Source organism: Chinchilla lanigera, unplaced genomic scaffold (assembly GCF_000276665.1).
Source record: "Chinchilla lanigera isolate Chin_1 unplaced genomic scaffold, ChiLan1.0 scaffold00044, whole genome shotgun sequence".
Lineage (NCBI taxonomy): Eukaryota > Metazoa > Chordata > Mammalia > Rodentia > Chinchillidae > Chinchilla > Chinchilla lanigera.
Genome location: NW_004955445.1, coordinates 2,034,931 through 2,050,882, shown reverse-complemented (window position 1 = coordinate 2,050,882; position 15,952 = coordinate 2,034,931). Strand labels below are relative to the sequence as shown.

Sequence of the window (15,952 nt, the reverse complement as noted above, 5' to 3'; positions counted from 1 at the left end):
CGCCCCGAGCGCGGGCTTCCCGCGGCCCCCGGCCGCCCCCGGCGCCATGCACGGCTCGCAGAAGGACACCACGTTCACCAAGATCTTCGTGGGCGGCCTGCCCTACCACACCACCGACGCCTCGCTCAGGAAGTACTTCGAGGGCTTCGGGGACATCGAGGAGGCCGTGGTCATCACCGACCGCCAGACCGGCAAGTCCCGAGGCTACGGCTTCGTAAGTGGCCCCGCCGCCGCGCCGCTCCCCACCCTCGCACCTTATCTCGGCCCGGGGCTCAGTCAACTCGGGGCGCACGCCCCGCCGGCCGCGGCCCCCCTGGCGGCGCACCCGGACGCCTCCGTCCGCCCGCACCTGCCGCCCCCGCCTCCCCGCCCCCACCTCCGCGGGAAAGGGAGATCCGCTGTGTTCCACGAGGACTCCTGATGGGTGGGGAGGTTTTGGGGTCCGACGGCCGCTTGGTATTTACCGTAGCCGCCTGCGGGTGAGGGGCAAAGGCTGCAGCCAAGGTTGTGTTGGGGCGCTTTGGCCCTTCCCCCTCTCCCCAAACTTTCCAGCAGCGGCCTCAGCCTCCTCAAATAAACATCAACTTAAGTAAAAACAACTTCCCTTACAACAAGTGCCTCCGAGCTGCCCCGCGAAGAAATCCACGGCCCTCCCTCCCTGGTGGCAGGCCAAGCTAGAACTTGGGGTTCGGTTTTGCCCCGTCTCGCAGGGGATTGTTTCTGTCCTTGAAGACCAGGTTTCCCAGCAGTTGAACTTGGAGGGAGGAGCCTGAATCCGGGGGGGGCAGCTTGTGGGAGGGTTCTGGGCTGGGGTCAGAGGGAAAGGTTCTTAAAGGTCCTGAGTCCCAGGCGCCCCCAGGGCGGGGTGGGATAGTGCCAAAGCAGAGCCCTCTGTCCCCACTTTCTGGCTTCCCCAACTCAGCAAGGGAAGCTCCTGACCAGCTGTGCTTCTCCAGGTGACCATGGCCGACCGGGCTGCAGCGGAGAGGGCTTGCAAAGACCCCAACCCCATCATCGATGGTCGGAAGGCCAACGTGAACCTAGCGTATCTGGGCGCCAAGCCCCGGAGCCTGCAGACGGGTGAGAGCTTGCGTCTTCCTCCCAGGTCTTCCGAGTGTCCATATTCAACGTTTATATCTGTCGGGTGGAAAAGGCCCCCCTGCCCCGGGAGTGGCAGTCAGCTATCATGTGCCCGCAGAGCTGGCACCGGGCAGGCACCCTCAGCTCGGGAGCCCGAGGGATAGCGTGAGGAGGGTGCATCACCCGCTTCATCAGCTCTGCTGTTGGGAAGGAGGAAGTCAGACTGAGTGGCTGCCGACTCCCCGACTTCCAGGACCTGTGGGCTGCTTTGGCTGGGTGTTGGGGGTTTGTAAGTGGCGTTTGCCTGGAAGGGGAGGGGAAGCGGGTTATTCCCGGTACTAGGGTTGTGTGGCCTGTGTGGCTCTGCCTGGCTGTGTGTGGGCCCTTAGGGCAGTGTCCCTAACTGCTCTCTCATTCCAGGCTTCGCTGTTGGTGTGCAGCAGCTACACCCCACCTTGATCCAGCGGACTTACGGGTGAGTGAAGGTGGCTGGTTCAGAGTGGAGGGGTGGTCTTTCGAGATGAGGTGAGCGGCTGTGGAACTTCCTGGGTCTTGAAAGGCTGAGGAAGTGATGGTTTGCAGAAATGTGCTTGTGTTTTGGAGGGGTGGAGGGAGGGGTGAGGTCTGCCTCCATCCCCAGCAGAAGCCACGGCTCAGAGAGGGGTGTGTGCTTCTTGGAGCCTGCCTACCACGTCCCAGCCTTGCTCCTCAACCTGGTTGTGTGACCTTGCCTGAAAGATAGGTGGTAGCCGCCGCCTGGGCTCTGACAGCAGCTGGCACCCTTAGGTTGGAGGGCTGGGCTCTGCCTGGGCATCCTCTGCCTTGCTTCAGGGCTGCACAGGTGGCAGGTTTGACTTACGAGCTTCGCACCCTCCCTTACCTTTCAGAGGACTCCCGCCTCCCACGTTGTTTTATATTCTAGTAAGGCCTGGCAGCTGCCTGGGGAAGGGCTCATGGGCTTCAGGGTCACAGAGGACCCTGGGCTCAGTCAGATTTCCCCGTCCGTGGGAGCTGTGCACAGTGCAGGACAGGTTGGTGGGGCTGGGGAGGGAGTGGGTAGTTGCTCCGTTTATGCTGAGAGCGCCCAGCCCCTGGGTCTGGTGTCGCAAGGTGAGTGTGTGCGTCCACTGACTGCGGCTCACAGTTGTTCTGATGCCCCGGAAGGTGCTGCCTGCTCTCCAGGTGCTCGGGCCTCCAGTGAGCTGGCTCCTTGGCCTCCCCGTGGGTTGGTGGATGTGTGAGAGAGCCCAGCAGTGGACTGCGCTGTGGGCACCCGGAGGTGGCCTGGGCCCTGCCTGCCCGTACCCTCCGGTGTCACGTCCTTGGGGGGGCATTTGGAGGGCTACAGGTGTAGATGGTGGTGGGGTCACCCTTGGATTTGCTTTGTCCATGTCCATTTGCCTTGGAAGGTATTTGGGGTACCCCAGCCATCATGCCTCCCTGACTTCTGGGCTTCAGCCACAGGAGGAGGGTGTTCTGTGTTTTTTGTGGCCTGCTCTGTTCCAGGTGCCAGGGCTGGAGCCGGCACTGCTGGGAGGTCGGAGCCTGAGCCCCAGGCCTGTGCAGCCTTTGCTGCTTCCCCACCCAAGTCGCATCTTGGCCCTGCTCTGCCCCAGCTGCCTAGGGACTCTTAGGACTGTCATTGGTGGCCCTGAGCCCTCATCCCTGGGTTCACATCTTGCCTCTGCTGCTTGCCCACTGGATCCATCTTGCCAAGTGGCGTCCTCTGTAGTTTCCTCATCCTGAAAACCGGAACAGTGCTCCTAAAACTGCCTGGCATGTGGCTGTGTACCGTGCTTCCCCAAATGCCTTCTTCTAGTCCTCGCAGTGAGCCTTTGCGATTGGGATTGATGATGATTTCAAGTATGGACTAGAAACTGAGGCAAGCCCCAGCTCTTGGAGGCTGAGGCAGGAGGATTGTTTTGAGACCAGCCTGAGATACAAAGTGAGCTCAAGGCCAGACTGAACTGCATATTATTGAGACCCTGTCTCAAAAACACACACACAAAAAAAGCTGAGGCAAAGAAAGGTTCCTAACAGGTGGGTAGGGTAAGTGTCAGGGAGGAGATCTGAATCCGGCTGGCTCTGGGACATGTGCTGTCAGCCACTGCTGTCTTGGTGGGGTGGTGGGGTGGGTGGGAGGATGGGCGGGCAGGGTGCCCCAGCTCTCCCTCCCACTGTCCCACTTCCTGTGCCATTTGTCTGAGGGGACTTGGGTTGGTCACAGGTTGTGTGCACCTGACTTCAGGCAACAGTGTTTTGTAACTGGATCAGTGGGCTGGCCACTTAATCCTGTGACCACGAAGAGGCCTCGGACTGTTGGTTGCCAAGGGGTGGAGACCCAAACAAGGACAAGGAGCCAGGGACTGTCCACTTCTCACCTCCAGTGAGTCTTGACCTGAAGCACAGAGGAGAGCAGCGTCCCTAACTACCCAGTGTCCCTCCTTGCCCCTGCCCAGGCCCTGACAAGGCGCAGGGTGGCCCTGGCTGTGTGGCTGCGGAGCTGCAGTGGAGCCTGGCTGCCTGGGTCAGCTGCAGGCTCCCAGCGCCCACCCCTCTGGCTGGGCTGGAGAGTTGAGCTGTCAGCGTCCCCTTTGTCTTAGCAAACAATCAGGCTTGGGGCACAGCTGTGCCTGACTCAGCGGTCAGTTTTGTCCGCTCGGGGCTGGCAGTGGGGCCCGGCCTACCATGGCTGAGGGCACAGTGGGAGCCACGGCCTGGGCAGCTCAGAGCCCACACGCAGGGCTGAACCTCTCCCACACTTTCTGGCCCCAGTCCTGTGCCTTTGACAGCTCTGGGCCTACTTTAGGCTTAGCTATTGCAGAATCCTTACCCCTTGGTCAGAAACGTCAGTCAGTGTGGAAAGTGTCCCCAGGAGCTTTGATGCTTCGTTACCTACCTCGATTCTCCTGCCTTCTTTCTTTTTTTTAAAAAGTTGAATGGCTCCATTTAGGACCTAACTCCGCTGGTGTTTCCTTCTTATAACGGTGTGGGTCCAAGCCAGCGTTCAGAGAAGCTGGTGGGTGGTGGGTGGTTTGTGCCAGCCCTACAGGCCGGTGTGGTAATCCTGGAGGTGATGTAGCTGCTGTAGACGGCCCCGCTGAGGGTCTCTCTGCCAGCCTGGTGGGAGGAGGAGAGGAGGCAGGAGCAGTTTAAAGATGGCTTCTGGCAAGGGGCATCCGTCCACTCAGGTCTGTGGCCCGCCAGGAGCCAAGGTTTGTCCCGGCCGGGCTGTACTTGGAGCCTCTCTGGGGCTATTTTTGAAGGGTCAGCTGCTTCTCTGCGGGTCACCCTCCCTGTTCTTACAGGGATCATGCTGTGTGCGTGCTGCCTGAGCACTGAGTGCCGGCTGTGTGTCGGGAGGGGTCGGGCCGGGGGGCTGGGGGTGGTCAGGTGCGTTGCCGGGGTCTGCCCACTGTAAGCCATCGCGGCCCCCCGTTCACGGGCCTTTGCCTGCCTGTGTACTGGGGAGGGTGATGGCTGGCTCACAGGGCCGCCCTGAGATTGGAGCACCCGTGGACGGAAACTGAATCGGGGCTGGCTGCAGGAAGCCTCGAGAGCTTCCCCGCGGCGTCCCAGCAGCTGCCAGCCCTGCAGCGGGGTCTGCTGACCTGTCTGGCGAGGCCCTTGTCTCTTTGGCGCCAGCAGCCCCGTGGCAGCTCTTGGATGAGTGAACACAGACCGTTGAGACCAGGGACAGCTTGCGACCCTCTCCGGGCCTGTCTCTCCGCTCTGGCCCCATGATTTCCCGGACTTCTCTCTGAAGGCCCCTGGTACCTAGCAGAGACATGTGTTCTCATCATTGACAGGTCCGTGAGAGTGTGAGTGCAAGGTCCTGACCGGGCAGAGGACAGGCAGAGAGGGGCCACAGGGGATGGCCGTATCCCACCAGCGCGGAGCCCGTGGGCAGGGAGAAGGGAAAGAGCTCCCAGATGCGCTCCTAGGCCTGCACTGTGCTCCTGCTGCACCTGGGCCCCGAGCCTGGGTCCTTTGAGATGGGTTCTGGCCACAGGGTGCCTGTGGCTCTGCTGGGTGGTGGAGGTGGGGATGAACGCCGTAAACAGGAACTCTGAGGAGCCCCCCGAGGGACCGGCCGGCCCTGCGCGCCGAGTGTAACTGGGCCGAGGAACCGGTGCTTTTCTGAGCTCTGTGTCCCACAAAGATGGTGGCCCAAGTGCTGCAGAGTGAGACACGACCCAGGCCTGCTGCCCGCTCGGGCCTGTGCCCGGCCCTTTCCGGGGCGTGATGATGCGCATGGTTCTGTGAGATGTCGGGCTCAGGGGGAGGCCCTGTGGTATTTTTGGAACTTCTGAGGAGTCTGTCATGATTTCACAGGAGGAATTAAACGAGTGAGGCCCCAGAGGGTTGGGTGGGGTGGGTGGGAGGCCCCGGAGCAGCAGGTGTGAGGGCGGGTCGCCTGGAGGCCCCTCCACCGCAGCATCACGTTTTCCCTTTGGGGTGTCTTGGGGTGGCCTTACGCTCCCCCCACCTTCACTTCCTGTTTGACAGCTTGTCAGGAGCTCGGCGGCGTGGGCTGCGCCTGGCCCTCCCCGCCTCTCCCCACTGGCGGCCCGTGCTGCACCTGTTGTTTGTCCCCATCTGCTGTGACAGGAGCCAGCCTTCAAGCGCTCTTGGCTTCCTCTCCGGGGCAGACTTCCTTGCCGGGCCTCTGTGGCCCTGGGGTGGGGGCCCCTTTGCCGTGGTTGGAGAGCCCCTGTTTGCACGCCTTGGGCTGAGGAGCCAGGGACTTGGTCTCAGGAGGCCTGACCTGGGGCAGAGGCCGAGACCTGTTTCTTCTAGAGGAGGGGAGGCCCTGGGGCCAGCCGACACTGTGCTGCAGGGGGAGTCTGGATGCCACCCTCTTGGGGAGCCTGGGTGCTCCTCCTCCCTCCTGCGCAGGTATGGGCAGGGAACCCACGGCCGTTCACCATTTTCTTGGTGTCAGGCTGGCATCCCTGGGGTCAGTGCTGACCAACCCAGCACCCCAGCAGTAGCTGGCTCTGTCAGGACAGACAAGTGGGCCTGGCCAGGAGCTGTGCAGAGAGGAGCAGCCAGGACCAGGCCTCTGCGCACGGGAAAGCAGGCAGTGGCGGAGTGGCTGTGACAGGCAGCAGTGGCCGTGAGGGTGGGCCGTCAGACTGGGATCCCACTCCAGGGACACGGGCTGTGGTCGGTGCCGAGGCAAGGGTGAGCTCAGCTCTGCGCATCCCTATAGCAAGCAGGGGAGCCTGGGCTGCAAAGGCCCAGTGGAGGCCCCTGGGACAGCTCTGTCCCCGGGAGTAAGATGGGGTGCTGCATGGACCCAGGCCGTAGCAGAAGGAGTGGGATCTGAGTACGCGTTTTAAAGAGTGTTTGAAAGAGGAGTGCATTGCCAGGGATATAGCTCAGCGGCGCAAGCGCCTGGCTGGCAAGCACAAGGTCCTGAGTTCAATTGCTGGTACCAAAAAAAAAAAAAAAAAAAGGAGTGCAGGAACATGCCACAGCAAATCTGGAGGGCGGGGTGGGCCTTGACCCAGGAGGAGGCTGAGGTAGGCATAGTCCAGGTGGATTATCAGCAGGGATTTGGACATGCTGGGGCAGTGCTGCCGCAGGACCTGGCGGCGTCATGTGGAGGACAGGTCACTTGTTCCCCGACACCTGCCCGGCCTGTTTGTTGGGCCCTAAAGAGCCTGAATGGCCCTGGCTCCCTCGCCACGGGGGATTCCCTGTTGGCCCGGCCTGGTTTCCTGCCTGCCTGGCGCCTGCGCACAGGGCCCCTGTGTCACCCCGGCACCGCCACGTGGCCTCCGACCTGTGGGACCGGGCCCCTGGAGAGCAGAAAAAGTGAAATGGCTCATTTGCCGATTTCATTCTTCTTTTCAGTGGTAACCTCAGGCTCAGGAAGTGAGCCTGCCTGGGCTGTGGCCAGGTATTTTTCACTGAAGGTTTTGCTTTGAGTATGGGACAGGGCCCATGTCTGTCCCTTTGACACTGCCCTCCTGCACTTGACTTTTATTGGCAGCTGCCCTTGTCCCCTCCTGGTGCCCTCTCCTGGGAGCAACCACTGGGATCAGGGCCGGATTCTTAGCCCTGCACCCTGGGCTGCCTGAGCAGTGGTGACAGTGGGAGATAAGGACACGGCTATTGGGTGAGGTGACACCGGCCCAGTTCCAGCATGAACCAGCCACTCACGGCCTTCATCCTCATCCCCACCCTCCCCTCCCTCCGGAGCTCTGGACCAGGACTGCTCACCGTGTCCCCAAGGACTTAGCTGCCTGAGGCTTGGTGGGTGGCCACTGTCGTCTGTCTGTGACTCAGAGGCTCGGTGCTGCCCAGGCTAGGGGATTGGCGGGAAGCAGAAAAACCCTGCAGCATCCCTGCCTGGCGTACCCCACTAACCAGGCATAGGGGAGCATATGGACCCCGGGCTGTATTCTGCGCCTGCCTTTGTGCGAAGGTGGGATTCTGGGACAGGGTGGCGTCCTGCATGCGTGCCCGAGGGCTTGGTGTGGGGCAGGTTTCATGAAGAGAGGGAAGAACTGAACCAGGGTTCTGGCCCAGAGCCTCCCTGGAGGTGGGAAGGCAGAAGGGAGGGGAGCCAGACCTGGCTGGCTTCTGCCCTGTTGTTCTGGGGGAACAAGGCTGTGGCCGTGGGTGCTGGAGCCGTCTGTGGGGTCACTTTGGGCTGCAAGGCCTGGCCTGACGTGATCTGTGGTCCACCAGTCTTGTTGGCTGGCTGGCCCCGGAGGAAGGCCCCGTCCTCCCAGCCTCCCTCAGGCTGTGAGGGGCTCTTGGACGTGTGCGAGGTCCTGAGGTACAGAGTGGCCAATTCCCCGGGCAGCTCCTGGGCGTGCCTCCCACAGAGGCAGTGGTGAGGATGTCCAGGCGCTCCCAGCCCCCAGCAGGTGGGGTGAGGCTGGCGGCCCCTGCCCGACGTCTGCTGTCCTCTGCCCACCTAACCGCGTGGTCTGCGGCTCTGCTTCCTTCCTTGTGGCCCTTGGCCATGGCTCCGGCCCAGGGAGCAGCGGCGCCTGCTCAGATGCTTAGCACTGTGGTGCTGCGCTCACCCTGGGACCCAGCGGTCGAGGGAGGCTCCTGGCTTGTGGGGAGGGCAGATGGGACACAGGTAAATGACCCTGTGGCTTCAGGTTACAAGACAACAGGAAGTTCTCTGAGGAGGAGAGCGTGGAGCCACGGGAAGAGTGTGGGTCAGGGGAGCCGACCTGGGTCTGGGCAGGGAAAGGGAGAGCTGGGGTGGGGGGAGAGGCTGGGGAGGAGACAGGGCGGAGGCGAGTGTGGATGGGTGGGTGGAGGGTGGAGCACTTGGGAAGCCGCAGCGGGCGGCTGAGTTTGGTTCTGGGCATTCGGAGGCGCTCAAGGCTCCTGGTCCCAGGGGCGATGTCCCGAGAGCCTAATGGGACCCTCCAGCCCATGGGTGAAGGATTGGGCTGGGGGCCCCAAGGGGAGGCGGCCAGGGTGCCCCGAGGGATGTGTGGGGTGTGAATCGGCCAAGGCGAGGGGAGGGCAGGGTGGTACCCGCTGGGCTCTTCATTGAGGCAGAGAGGGCGGGTCCTCGGGCCGCTGTCGTTCTGGGGGAACAAGGCTGTGGCCGTGCCCACTGAGGCAGGTGGGCAGGCAGGCAGCTTGTGCCCTGGCGCACACCCTTCCCAAATAACACCAGAGGCCATGGTACCTGGCCAGGGGAAAGGGGTGCTACAAGGCTTCGGGGCGTGCACGCCCACTTCCCTAGCATCAGGCAGTTGGGACCTGACCCTGGGGTCAGGGCCGGCCACCCATGGGGTCTTTCTCCCTGAAGAGCTGAGTGGGTTTGTCCGTGCACACGTGCATCCGTCCGTGTGCGCACGCACCTCCGGGTCTGTCCCTTCCTGCCCCACGTGAGCTTATGGTTGTGGCACCGGCGGGAGCTCCTCTCCGCTGGGTAGTCATAGTTCTCAGCCTGAGCCCACCTGGCCTCCCGGGCTGGGTGATTCCACTGTGGGGCTGACCTGGCCAGTGTAGGATAACAGCAGTGACCTGGCTTGTACCCACAAGATGCCAGGAGCTCCCCGCATCCCTTCCAGCCCCCGGTTGTGCCCACCAGAAATGACGCAGACGGTGTCCAGCGTCCCTGGGGACACGGCGCTGTGGTAGAGCCGCTGCTGTGGTGAGGCAGGTTCCCACAGCGAACTGGTGACGGGGCCCTGCACGTGAGGACGTGGAGGTGGGAGGCCTGGGCCTTAGCCGTGCGTGGGAGGGAGATGCTGGGGCTGCCCCCTGCCCCCTCGCTTTGCGGTTCCTTGCTCCTCGGCTGTGGGTGGTTTTCTTTTTTTTTTTTTTGGTACCAGGAATTGAACTCATGACCTTAGGCTTGCCAGGCCAGCGTTTATGCCACTGAGCTACATCCCCGGCTGTGGGTGATGTGCTTGTCCCAACCCGGCTCACCCTCCTCAATCCTTTTTGCGCCAGAGGCTAGGCCCACAGCAGGGCACTCTGTCAACCCTCTTGCTCTCGGACTGGGCAGGGGCTGCCCCACCTACACTTGGCCCGCTTGAGCCTCCTTCTCTCTCCAAAGTGGGGTGACCAAGCGCCTCATCTGGGTTCTGAGAATGCTTCGGCAGGTGTCCGGGGCCCTTCACACGCATGGCAGCTGGGCGGAACCCTGGGGAAGCACAGGTGGGCAGATGTGGCCGCGCGGTGTCCCCGAAGGTTGGCGTCACGGAAGCGTAGCAGCTCACTGGTGGCTGAGGCACGGCACCCTCCCCCGTGGCGGCGGGCCTTGGGGACCTGGTGGGCTGGCAGCAGTCTGGGCAGCGGGTGAGGCTGAGCTTTTGTGATGGGAGGGCAAGGGGCGCTCTTCTGCAGCGGGGTGTGCCAGCAGGTCTCGCTGTGGCTGGGTCGGACCCCAGCGCCTGGCGCCGGGCAGCCACAGGCCTTGGCTGGGCCCGCCGCGCTCCGTGCTGCACAGCCGGGCTGCGCTCTGCTGCCTGGGGCTGCCCCGCCTACATTTGGAGAAGTTTTGGGCTCAGCACTGAGAGCTTCCAGCTCTTCAAGGTGTTTTTGAGGTTCCAAGGGGGGTCCCGCCGAGGTGGGGGTGGTAAGGGTGCCAGGACAGCATGCTAGGCGCAGCGCTGAGGCAGTATCACCATGTCCACGTGCCCTTCCCTGGGGCCTCCGAAACCAGCTGGGTGCCCAGCCTCCCACAGGTACACAGGGCCGGAGAGGCTGGTGCGGGCAGGGTGGCCGGGGGCCTGGCCTGGCGCCTCTGCTCTCGCTCGCTCCTCTTCGGCCTCTCCCTGCCGTCCACTCTGCCGGCCCCTCTGGGCCAAGGTCTCTGCAGCCCTGCAGGTGTCCCTTCCTCTGACGTGTCCTTGCCCTCCTCCCACCGACACCCACCCGCACCATGGGGCTTCTGAGGTGGTGTGGTTTGCTGTGGTTCTTCAGGCTGGTGTGCGTCTGTGCTTCCCTCATTCTGAAGGCAAAGGCCGTCAAGGGCAAAGCCAGGTGCTCCGCTCAGGGCCGTGCCGGGGCAGGTGTGTGAGGTTTCCACAAGGTAGGACCTGAACCCAGGCCTGGCGCCGCTCCAACCCTGTGCCTCCTTGGAGGAGGGGGCTTGGGGCAGAGCATGGGCAGCGTGTGGGTTCCCAACAGAGGCCTCCTGGCCTCGACAGCTGCCACACAAGGTCCCTGTGTGGGATACAGGGGTGCTGCTTGCTGCCTGCTGCCTGCACTGTGTGTTGTCATGGCAGTAGTAAGGGTGATGCCCTGGTCAGGGGAGCCCTCAGACACGGGGCCAAGTGCGCCCCAAGGTGTTTGCAGCCCGGCCTTGGTGCCCTGTTCTGCCCACACTCTGTCTGCCTGGCAGGCCCCTCCCCGAGCTGGCTCAGGCTGATTCGTGTGTGTGTGTGTGTGTGTGTGTGTGTGTGTGTGTGTGGTGTCACAGTGGTAAACTGTGGTCCCTGCAGCCCGCCCTTGGAGCCAGTCCCATGTGGACGTTCAATACTTCACAGTCCCGCAGCGAGCGCAGCCTTCGGGTGCTCAGACATGCTCGTCCTCCCGGGAGGGAGCCAGTGCGCGGCTCTCCCCGTTCCCCTTTCTGTGGTTCCTGGCGGTCCCGTCCTCTCATCTCCATAGATTTGTCTGTTCCGGACATTGCATATAAATGGACTTGTAGGACAAGGTGTGCCCTTCGGGGTCTGGCTCCTGTCACTTAGTGAACCACTTCGGAGGCTCACCTGTGTTGGTAGCTCTCTCTCTCTCCCTTTTTACGGCCAGGTGAGAGTCCATCTGGTGGATAGACACGCCTTTCACCCATTCAAGAGTGGGTGGCAGATCGCTGTTCTCCTCCCTCTGCCTGTGACTGGTGTTTTAATTATGCACATTACCTTGGTTATTTTTTCTCATTGCTGGAGCAAAACACCCGACACCCAAAATTAAAGGATTTGGAAAGGTTTGTTTTTTTTTTTACATTGGATTTTATTGGCACATTTAGATACATGTAATGATCATCATATAGTCTGTACACGATATAAATTGTTTTTTTCCCATTCCTGTACCCTCCCTTCAAGCCCTCCTCCCCTCCACTTTAACAAAACTTCGTTTCCATGTTTTCCTTCTTTCCTCTTTTTTTTTTTTACTTTTTCCTTCTTTCCTTACCCCTTCCTGTCTTATTCCCCTCCCCATTTGAACATTTTCCTCCTATTTCAAATACATTTTGGTCCTTGTTTACACTAGGAAGGGTTTACAGTATCTTGGTTCACAGTTTGTAGAGGTTTCAGTCCTTTATTGGGTGGCTCTGAGGCAGGGTGGCGCGGGATACAGGCATTGCAGAGGAGAAACGGTTCATGGTGGGCAGAAGGCAGCAAAACCAGGGGGTGACCACGGCTCTTTCTAACCCTTATATCTCACCCAGGCTACTTAGGGCGGGCAGCACTCACACCCTTAATCCTAGTGCCCTTGAGCTAGCATGGCACCGTGAAGCAGTCACACACTCTAGATGCAGCCACCTCTGAAAAAGTACCCCCATGTCCAAATGAGGCTTTGGGGAACGTGGACACAGCCCTCACACACATGGGTCTGTTGTCCATGTGAAGATGCTTAGACTCTCTGGAACCGGCCCCCCATGGCTGTTTCTGTCTCCTTTGCAGTCATGGTGATGGGAAGATTCTTGGGGACCCGTGAAAGGGGCACTTCTGTGGGAGTCAGCCTCACCCCCCTTTGGGCTGTCAGTACACATTTGAATCCTTTTAGCATAAACAGCAGCTCTGTTTTGCATAATCAGCCCGTCAGTTCTGGTGCTTCTTTCCCAGGGGTGAGGTGAGTGGGGCAGGGACTTCTGGAGTAACACTGCCGGCCGTTCTGGAGGGGTGTTGGGTATGAGTACGGCTCTGTCCCCTGAGGCTGCTGCTCGGCTTTTCAGTTCCTGTGCAAGGAGGGGCCTGCTGGGCGCTTCCCTCCGGGGGTATGGGCTCCTCTTGGATCCAGAAGAGGTCTGGCCCAGGGGAGGGGGAACCCTGCGGTACGAGAATACTCTCCAGAGGGCTCTCCTGGACTCAGTCCCTGCCCGCTGGGGAGAGCGCGGGGAGTCTGGGCCTATCTTCCAGTGCAGTGACCCCAGGGATGCTTGCTGCTCCGTAGAGGTCCATGAGCCCCTTGTCCAGGGCAGCCGGCAGCTCCCAGCATCGCCCCCTTCCCTCCCGTGGGGGGCGGGGGGTGCCACGTGCACAGCGGTGAGGCCCTGGCTGGAGCCGGAAGCGCATGTGGGAGCGCCTGTCCGCAGGGCTGGGACTGCCCTGCTCCCTGCATCGCGAGCCGGGCTGTTGTTTCTAAAGGGGCATCGTGCTGGACTGGGGTGGAGCGAGCTGTGTGGGCCATTTCCAGCATGGGTGAGCACTGGCCACCGTGACCTCGGGGGAGGCCGTTCCCACCCCCGCTGTCACTGCCCCTTCGTCGGCCGTGTGTGCATTCCCCATGCACTCGCCCCACTTCCGCCGCCAGCCCGGCAGCCGCGCTAGTAGGGGGCGGGAGCTGAGCGCCTGCGCGCCCTGACTCTCTGCTTGGCCCACAGGCTGACTCCGCACTACATCTACCCGCAAGCCATCGTCCAGCCCAGCGTGGTGATCCCGGCTGCCCCGGTCCCGTCGCTGACCTCGCCCTACATTGAGTACACGCCGGCCAGTCCCGCCTATGCCCAGTACCCACCAGCCACCTACGAGCAGTACCCGTATGCCGCCTCGCCCGCCACGGCCACCAGCTTCGTGGGCTACGGCTACCCGGCCGCCCTGCCGCAGGCCCTTTCTGCTGCTGCCCCCGCGGGCACCACCTTCGTGCAGTACCAGGCGCCGCAGCTGCAGTCGGACAGGATGCAGTGAGGCCCGTCCTCCTGGGGACTGCGGGTGCCACCAGCGTTCGTGTCTCCTGAGGCCCCTTGGGCGCCACCTGAGCCCTGGGGTGGCTGAGAGGTGGCTTCTCTGCTCGTCCAGGTCTCACCGTGCCTTGCGGGAGGACTTGGAGAAGAGAGGTTGACCGAGAAGCTGTGTGAGGAGGCACCCGATCCCTCGCACCTGCCTGATTCCTACCGCCTCTCCTGCCCCGGCCACGTGCCAGGTGCCCACAGGCCTGAAACCACCAGGGCATCTTGCAGGGCTGTGCGACACCGTGCCGCCAGGTGCCTTCTCGGGAGAACCGGAAGAGAAGTGCAGTGACCTGTCGCAGGTGCCCTGCCTGCGCGCGCACCTTGGCCACCCTCCTCCTCGAAGGACCCTGCGCGGCTGCCCGAGCCCCTGCCCGCAAGGCGTCCTGCTGCAGGCAGCTGCCCCCTTCGGTCAAAACACTGCGACTTTCTTCCTGTTGTAATTGTTTTGCTACTAAGTGATTTCAGAATTCGAGTATATTTTTTCAGTGGAGACTGCTGCCACCCAGAATCCTAAACCTGTTTTTGACTGAGAGACTTGTTTTTGCTGATGGTTTCACGGCAAAGACAACAGCAGTATTTCCGTGTAATACCGTTTGCTGGCCGCCCCTCTGTGGGCGGGTGTCATCAGCTGCCCCGCGGGGGCCTCCTGGGCATCTGCTGAGAGTGCCAGCGAGGGTGAGCTCTCCGCTGTCTGTCGCTGTCCCTGGTGCAGCTTGCTGCCTCCGCCGGCAGCTCCCAGCCCTGGGGCCCTTGGGGAGGGTGGGAGTGCAGCACCCTGTGCCCCGCCCTCCCTGTACACCTGCGGGGGTGTGGGCCTGCCTGCCTCGGGGACGGGAGAAGTTCTGATGCTGGGAGTGGCTCCCTCGGGCGCTCGGGGCTGGGAGGGTCAGGGAGACCCCCATGGGAGGAGGGGGCGGTGTGGCAGCGGCAGGCTGGGCCCGGGTGTCCTCAGACCTACCTCAGGGAGCTGAGCTTGCAGGCGCTCTGGCACGCCTGGTATAAGTCAAGGCCCAGAAAACAAAGGTAGCTAATGTTATAATAATATTTTTATTAGACTATTCTGATTATAAAAATAAAACTTGTTTTCTTTGAAGAGAACATCAGTCTTCAGTTTCTCTCTTCAGCTTGGGGGCCAGCGGTCCTGACATCCGACCTGCTGGCTGCTGGGGTTAGCATAGGACAGCCTTGTCCATCCCTGCATCTCCATCCTGCTCTGGCCACACCCGAGCTCTCCCTCAGGCACAGCAGGCGGGGCCACCCCAGGAACTTGGTGCTTGCTGGCGCCTCTGTCACTGTTTTATAAGCTGACCGTCCTTCTGCCCTCCTCGTTCTCCTTGGTCCTTGTCCCATCTCCATGGGGCAGGGTCTCTCGAGTGTCCTGCTGCACTTCCACACCTAGTGCTGGCCAGACACAGCGGGAAACGGAGGCCCTTGGCTGCCCGAACTTACTCTGATCCCTGAGAGAGGGCAGGCCCTAGGCGGCGCTGGGGGCTTTAGGGCTGCCCGTTCCATTTAAAACTCCCTGGAGCCGGGAGAAGCTGGAGGGGGATGGGCGGGGGGGCTGGAGACCCGAGTTCCCCCAGCAGCCAGGTGGAGCTGGCCGGGAGACAGGTGCCCCCAGTGTCCGCGTAGGGAGGACCAGCGGGGCTCGAGGGCAGCTGCCAGCCCAGCCCCCGCCGCCTCCGGAAGGGGACACCTGCTTCTCCATCCCGCAGAGGAAGACCCCACACACACAGCCATAACACGTGGGGCCACCGATGCGCCAGCTGGGTGTGACCTCCAGGTGGTCAGCCCTTGGTATGGAGGCAGGGCCAGTCCCCCTGCCAGGGCAGTGCGCGACTTGGGGTGACCTGGCCTGGGGAGCCCCCTGGGAAGCCCCTCTGGCTTTTTCCAGCCTCCAGACTTGGAGATGTGCTCGGAGTTCCCTGCTGCGCTCAGAGGAGGGCCTGCCTGGGCTGGCTCCTCCCCTTCCTCCCGCCCCGCCCTCCCCCAGGCACCCTAGTTTGCAAACACTGGGATGAGGTCAGGAGGTCACAGGGCTCCCCAGACAGTGCTCTGCTGATAGCCCGGGGCCTGGGAGGAGGTGCGGGCCCTGCCAGGGTTATCGGCGAGGCCACACGCAGCCAGCACGTTTCCTGTCGCTATCAGCCAGTGACAGGCTCTGGGACAGGCCTTCAGGAAGACTGGAGGCCTGGAGAGCTACCCCAGGGCCCAGGGTGGAGGGGACTGGGAGGGTGAGCCCGGGACCCCTGGAGTTGCCCCTGCTGAGCTGAGAGTGGCTGAGCTGGGGTCAGGGGGCGTCATTAGTGAGAATGGGCAAGCTGCCCTGGGCCGAAGCCTCCTCTGGGTGGTCTCAGTTACCCAGAAGGCAGCCCAGGGTACAGCTGGGAAAACTGAGACCACAGGAGGCAGCGCCTGGGGCAGTGAAGGTGGGGTTCCCCCAGCACACCCCCACCCCTGAGGTGAACCCACCGGGCCGCG

General features: G+C 62.2%; 1 protein-coding gene across 1 annotated transcript; it reads left to right on the top strand.

Moving 5' to 3' along the window:
* Rbm38 (RNA binding motif protein 38) lies at nt 1-14,569 on the top strand (the record flags this gene model as incomplete). The annotated part of the gene is given in 4 exon segments (XM_005392253.2): nt 1-214; nt 957-1,080; nt 1,501-1,555; nt 13,124-14,569. Coding segments are annotated over 4 exon segments (697 nt in total), but the record flags the coding sequence as incomplete, so codon positions are not given.
* Between the last annotated feature and the right edge of the window lie 1,383 nt (nt 14,570-15,952).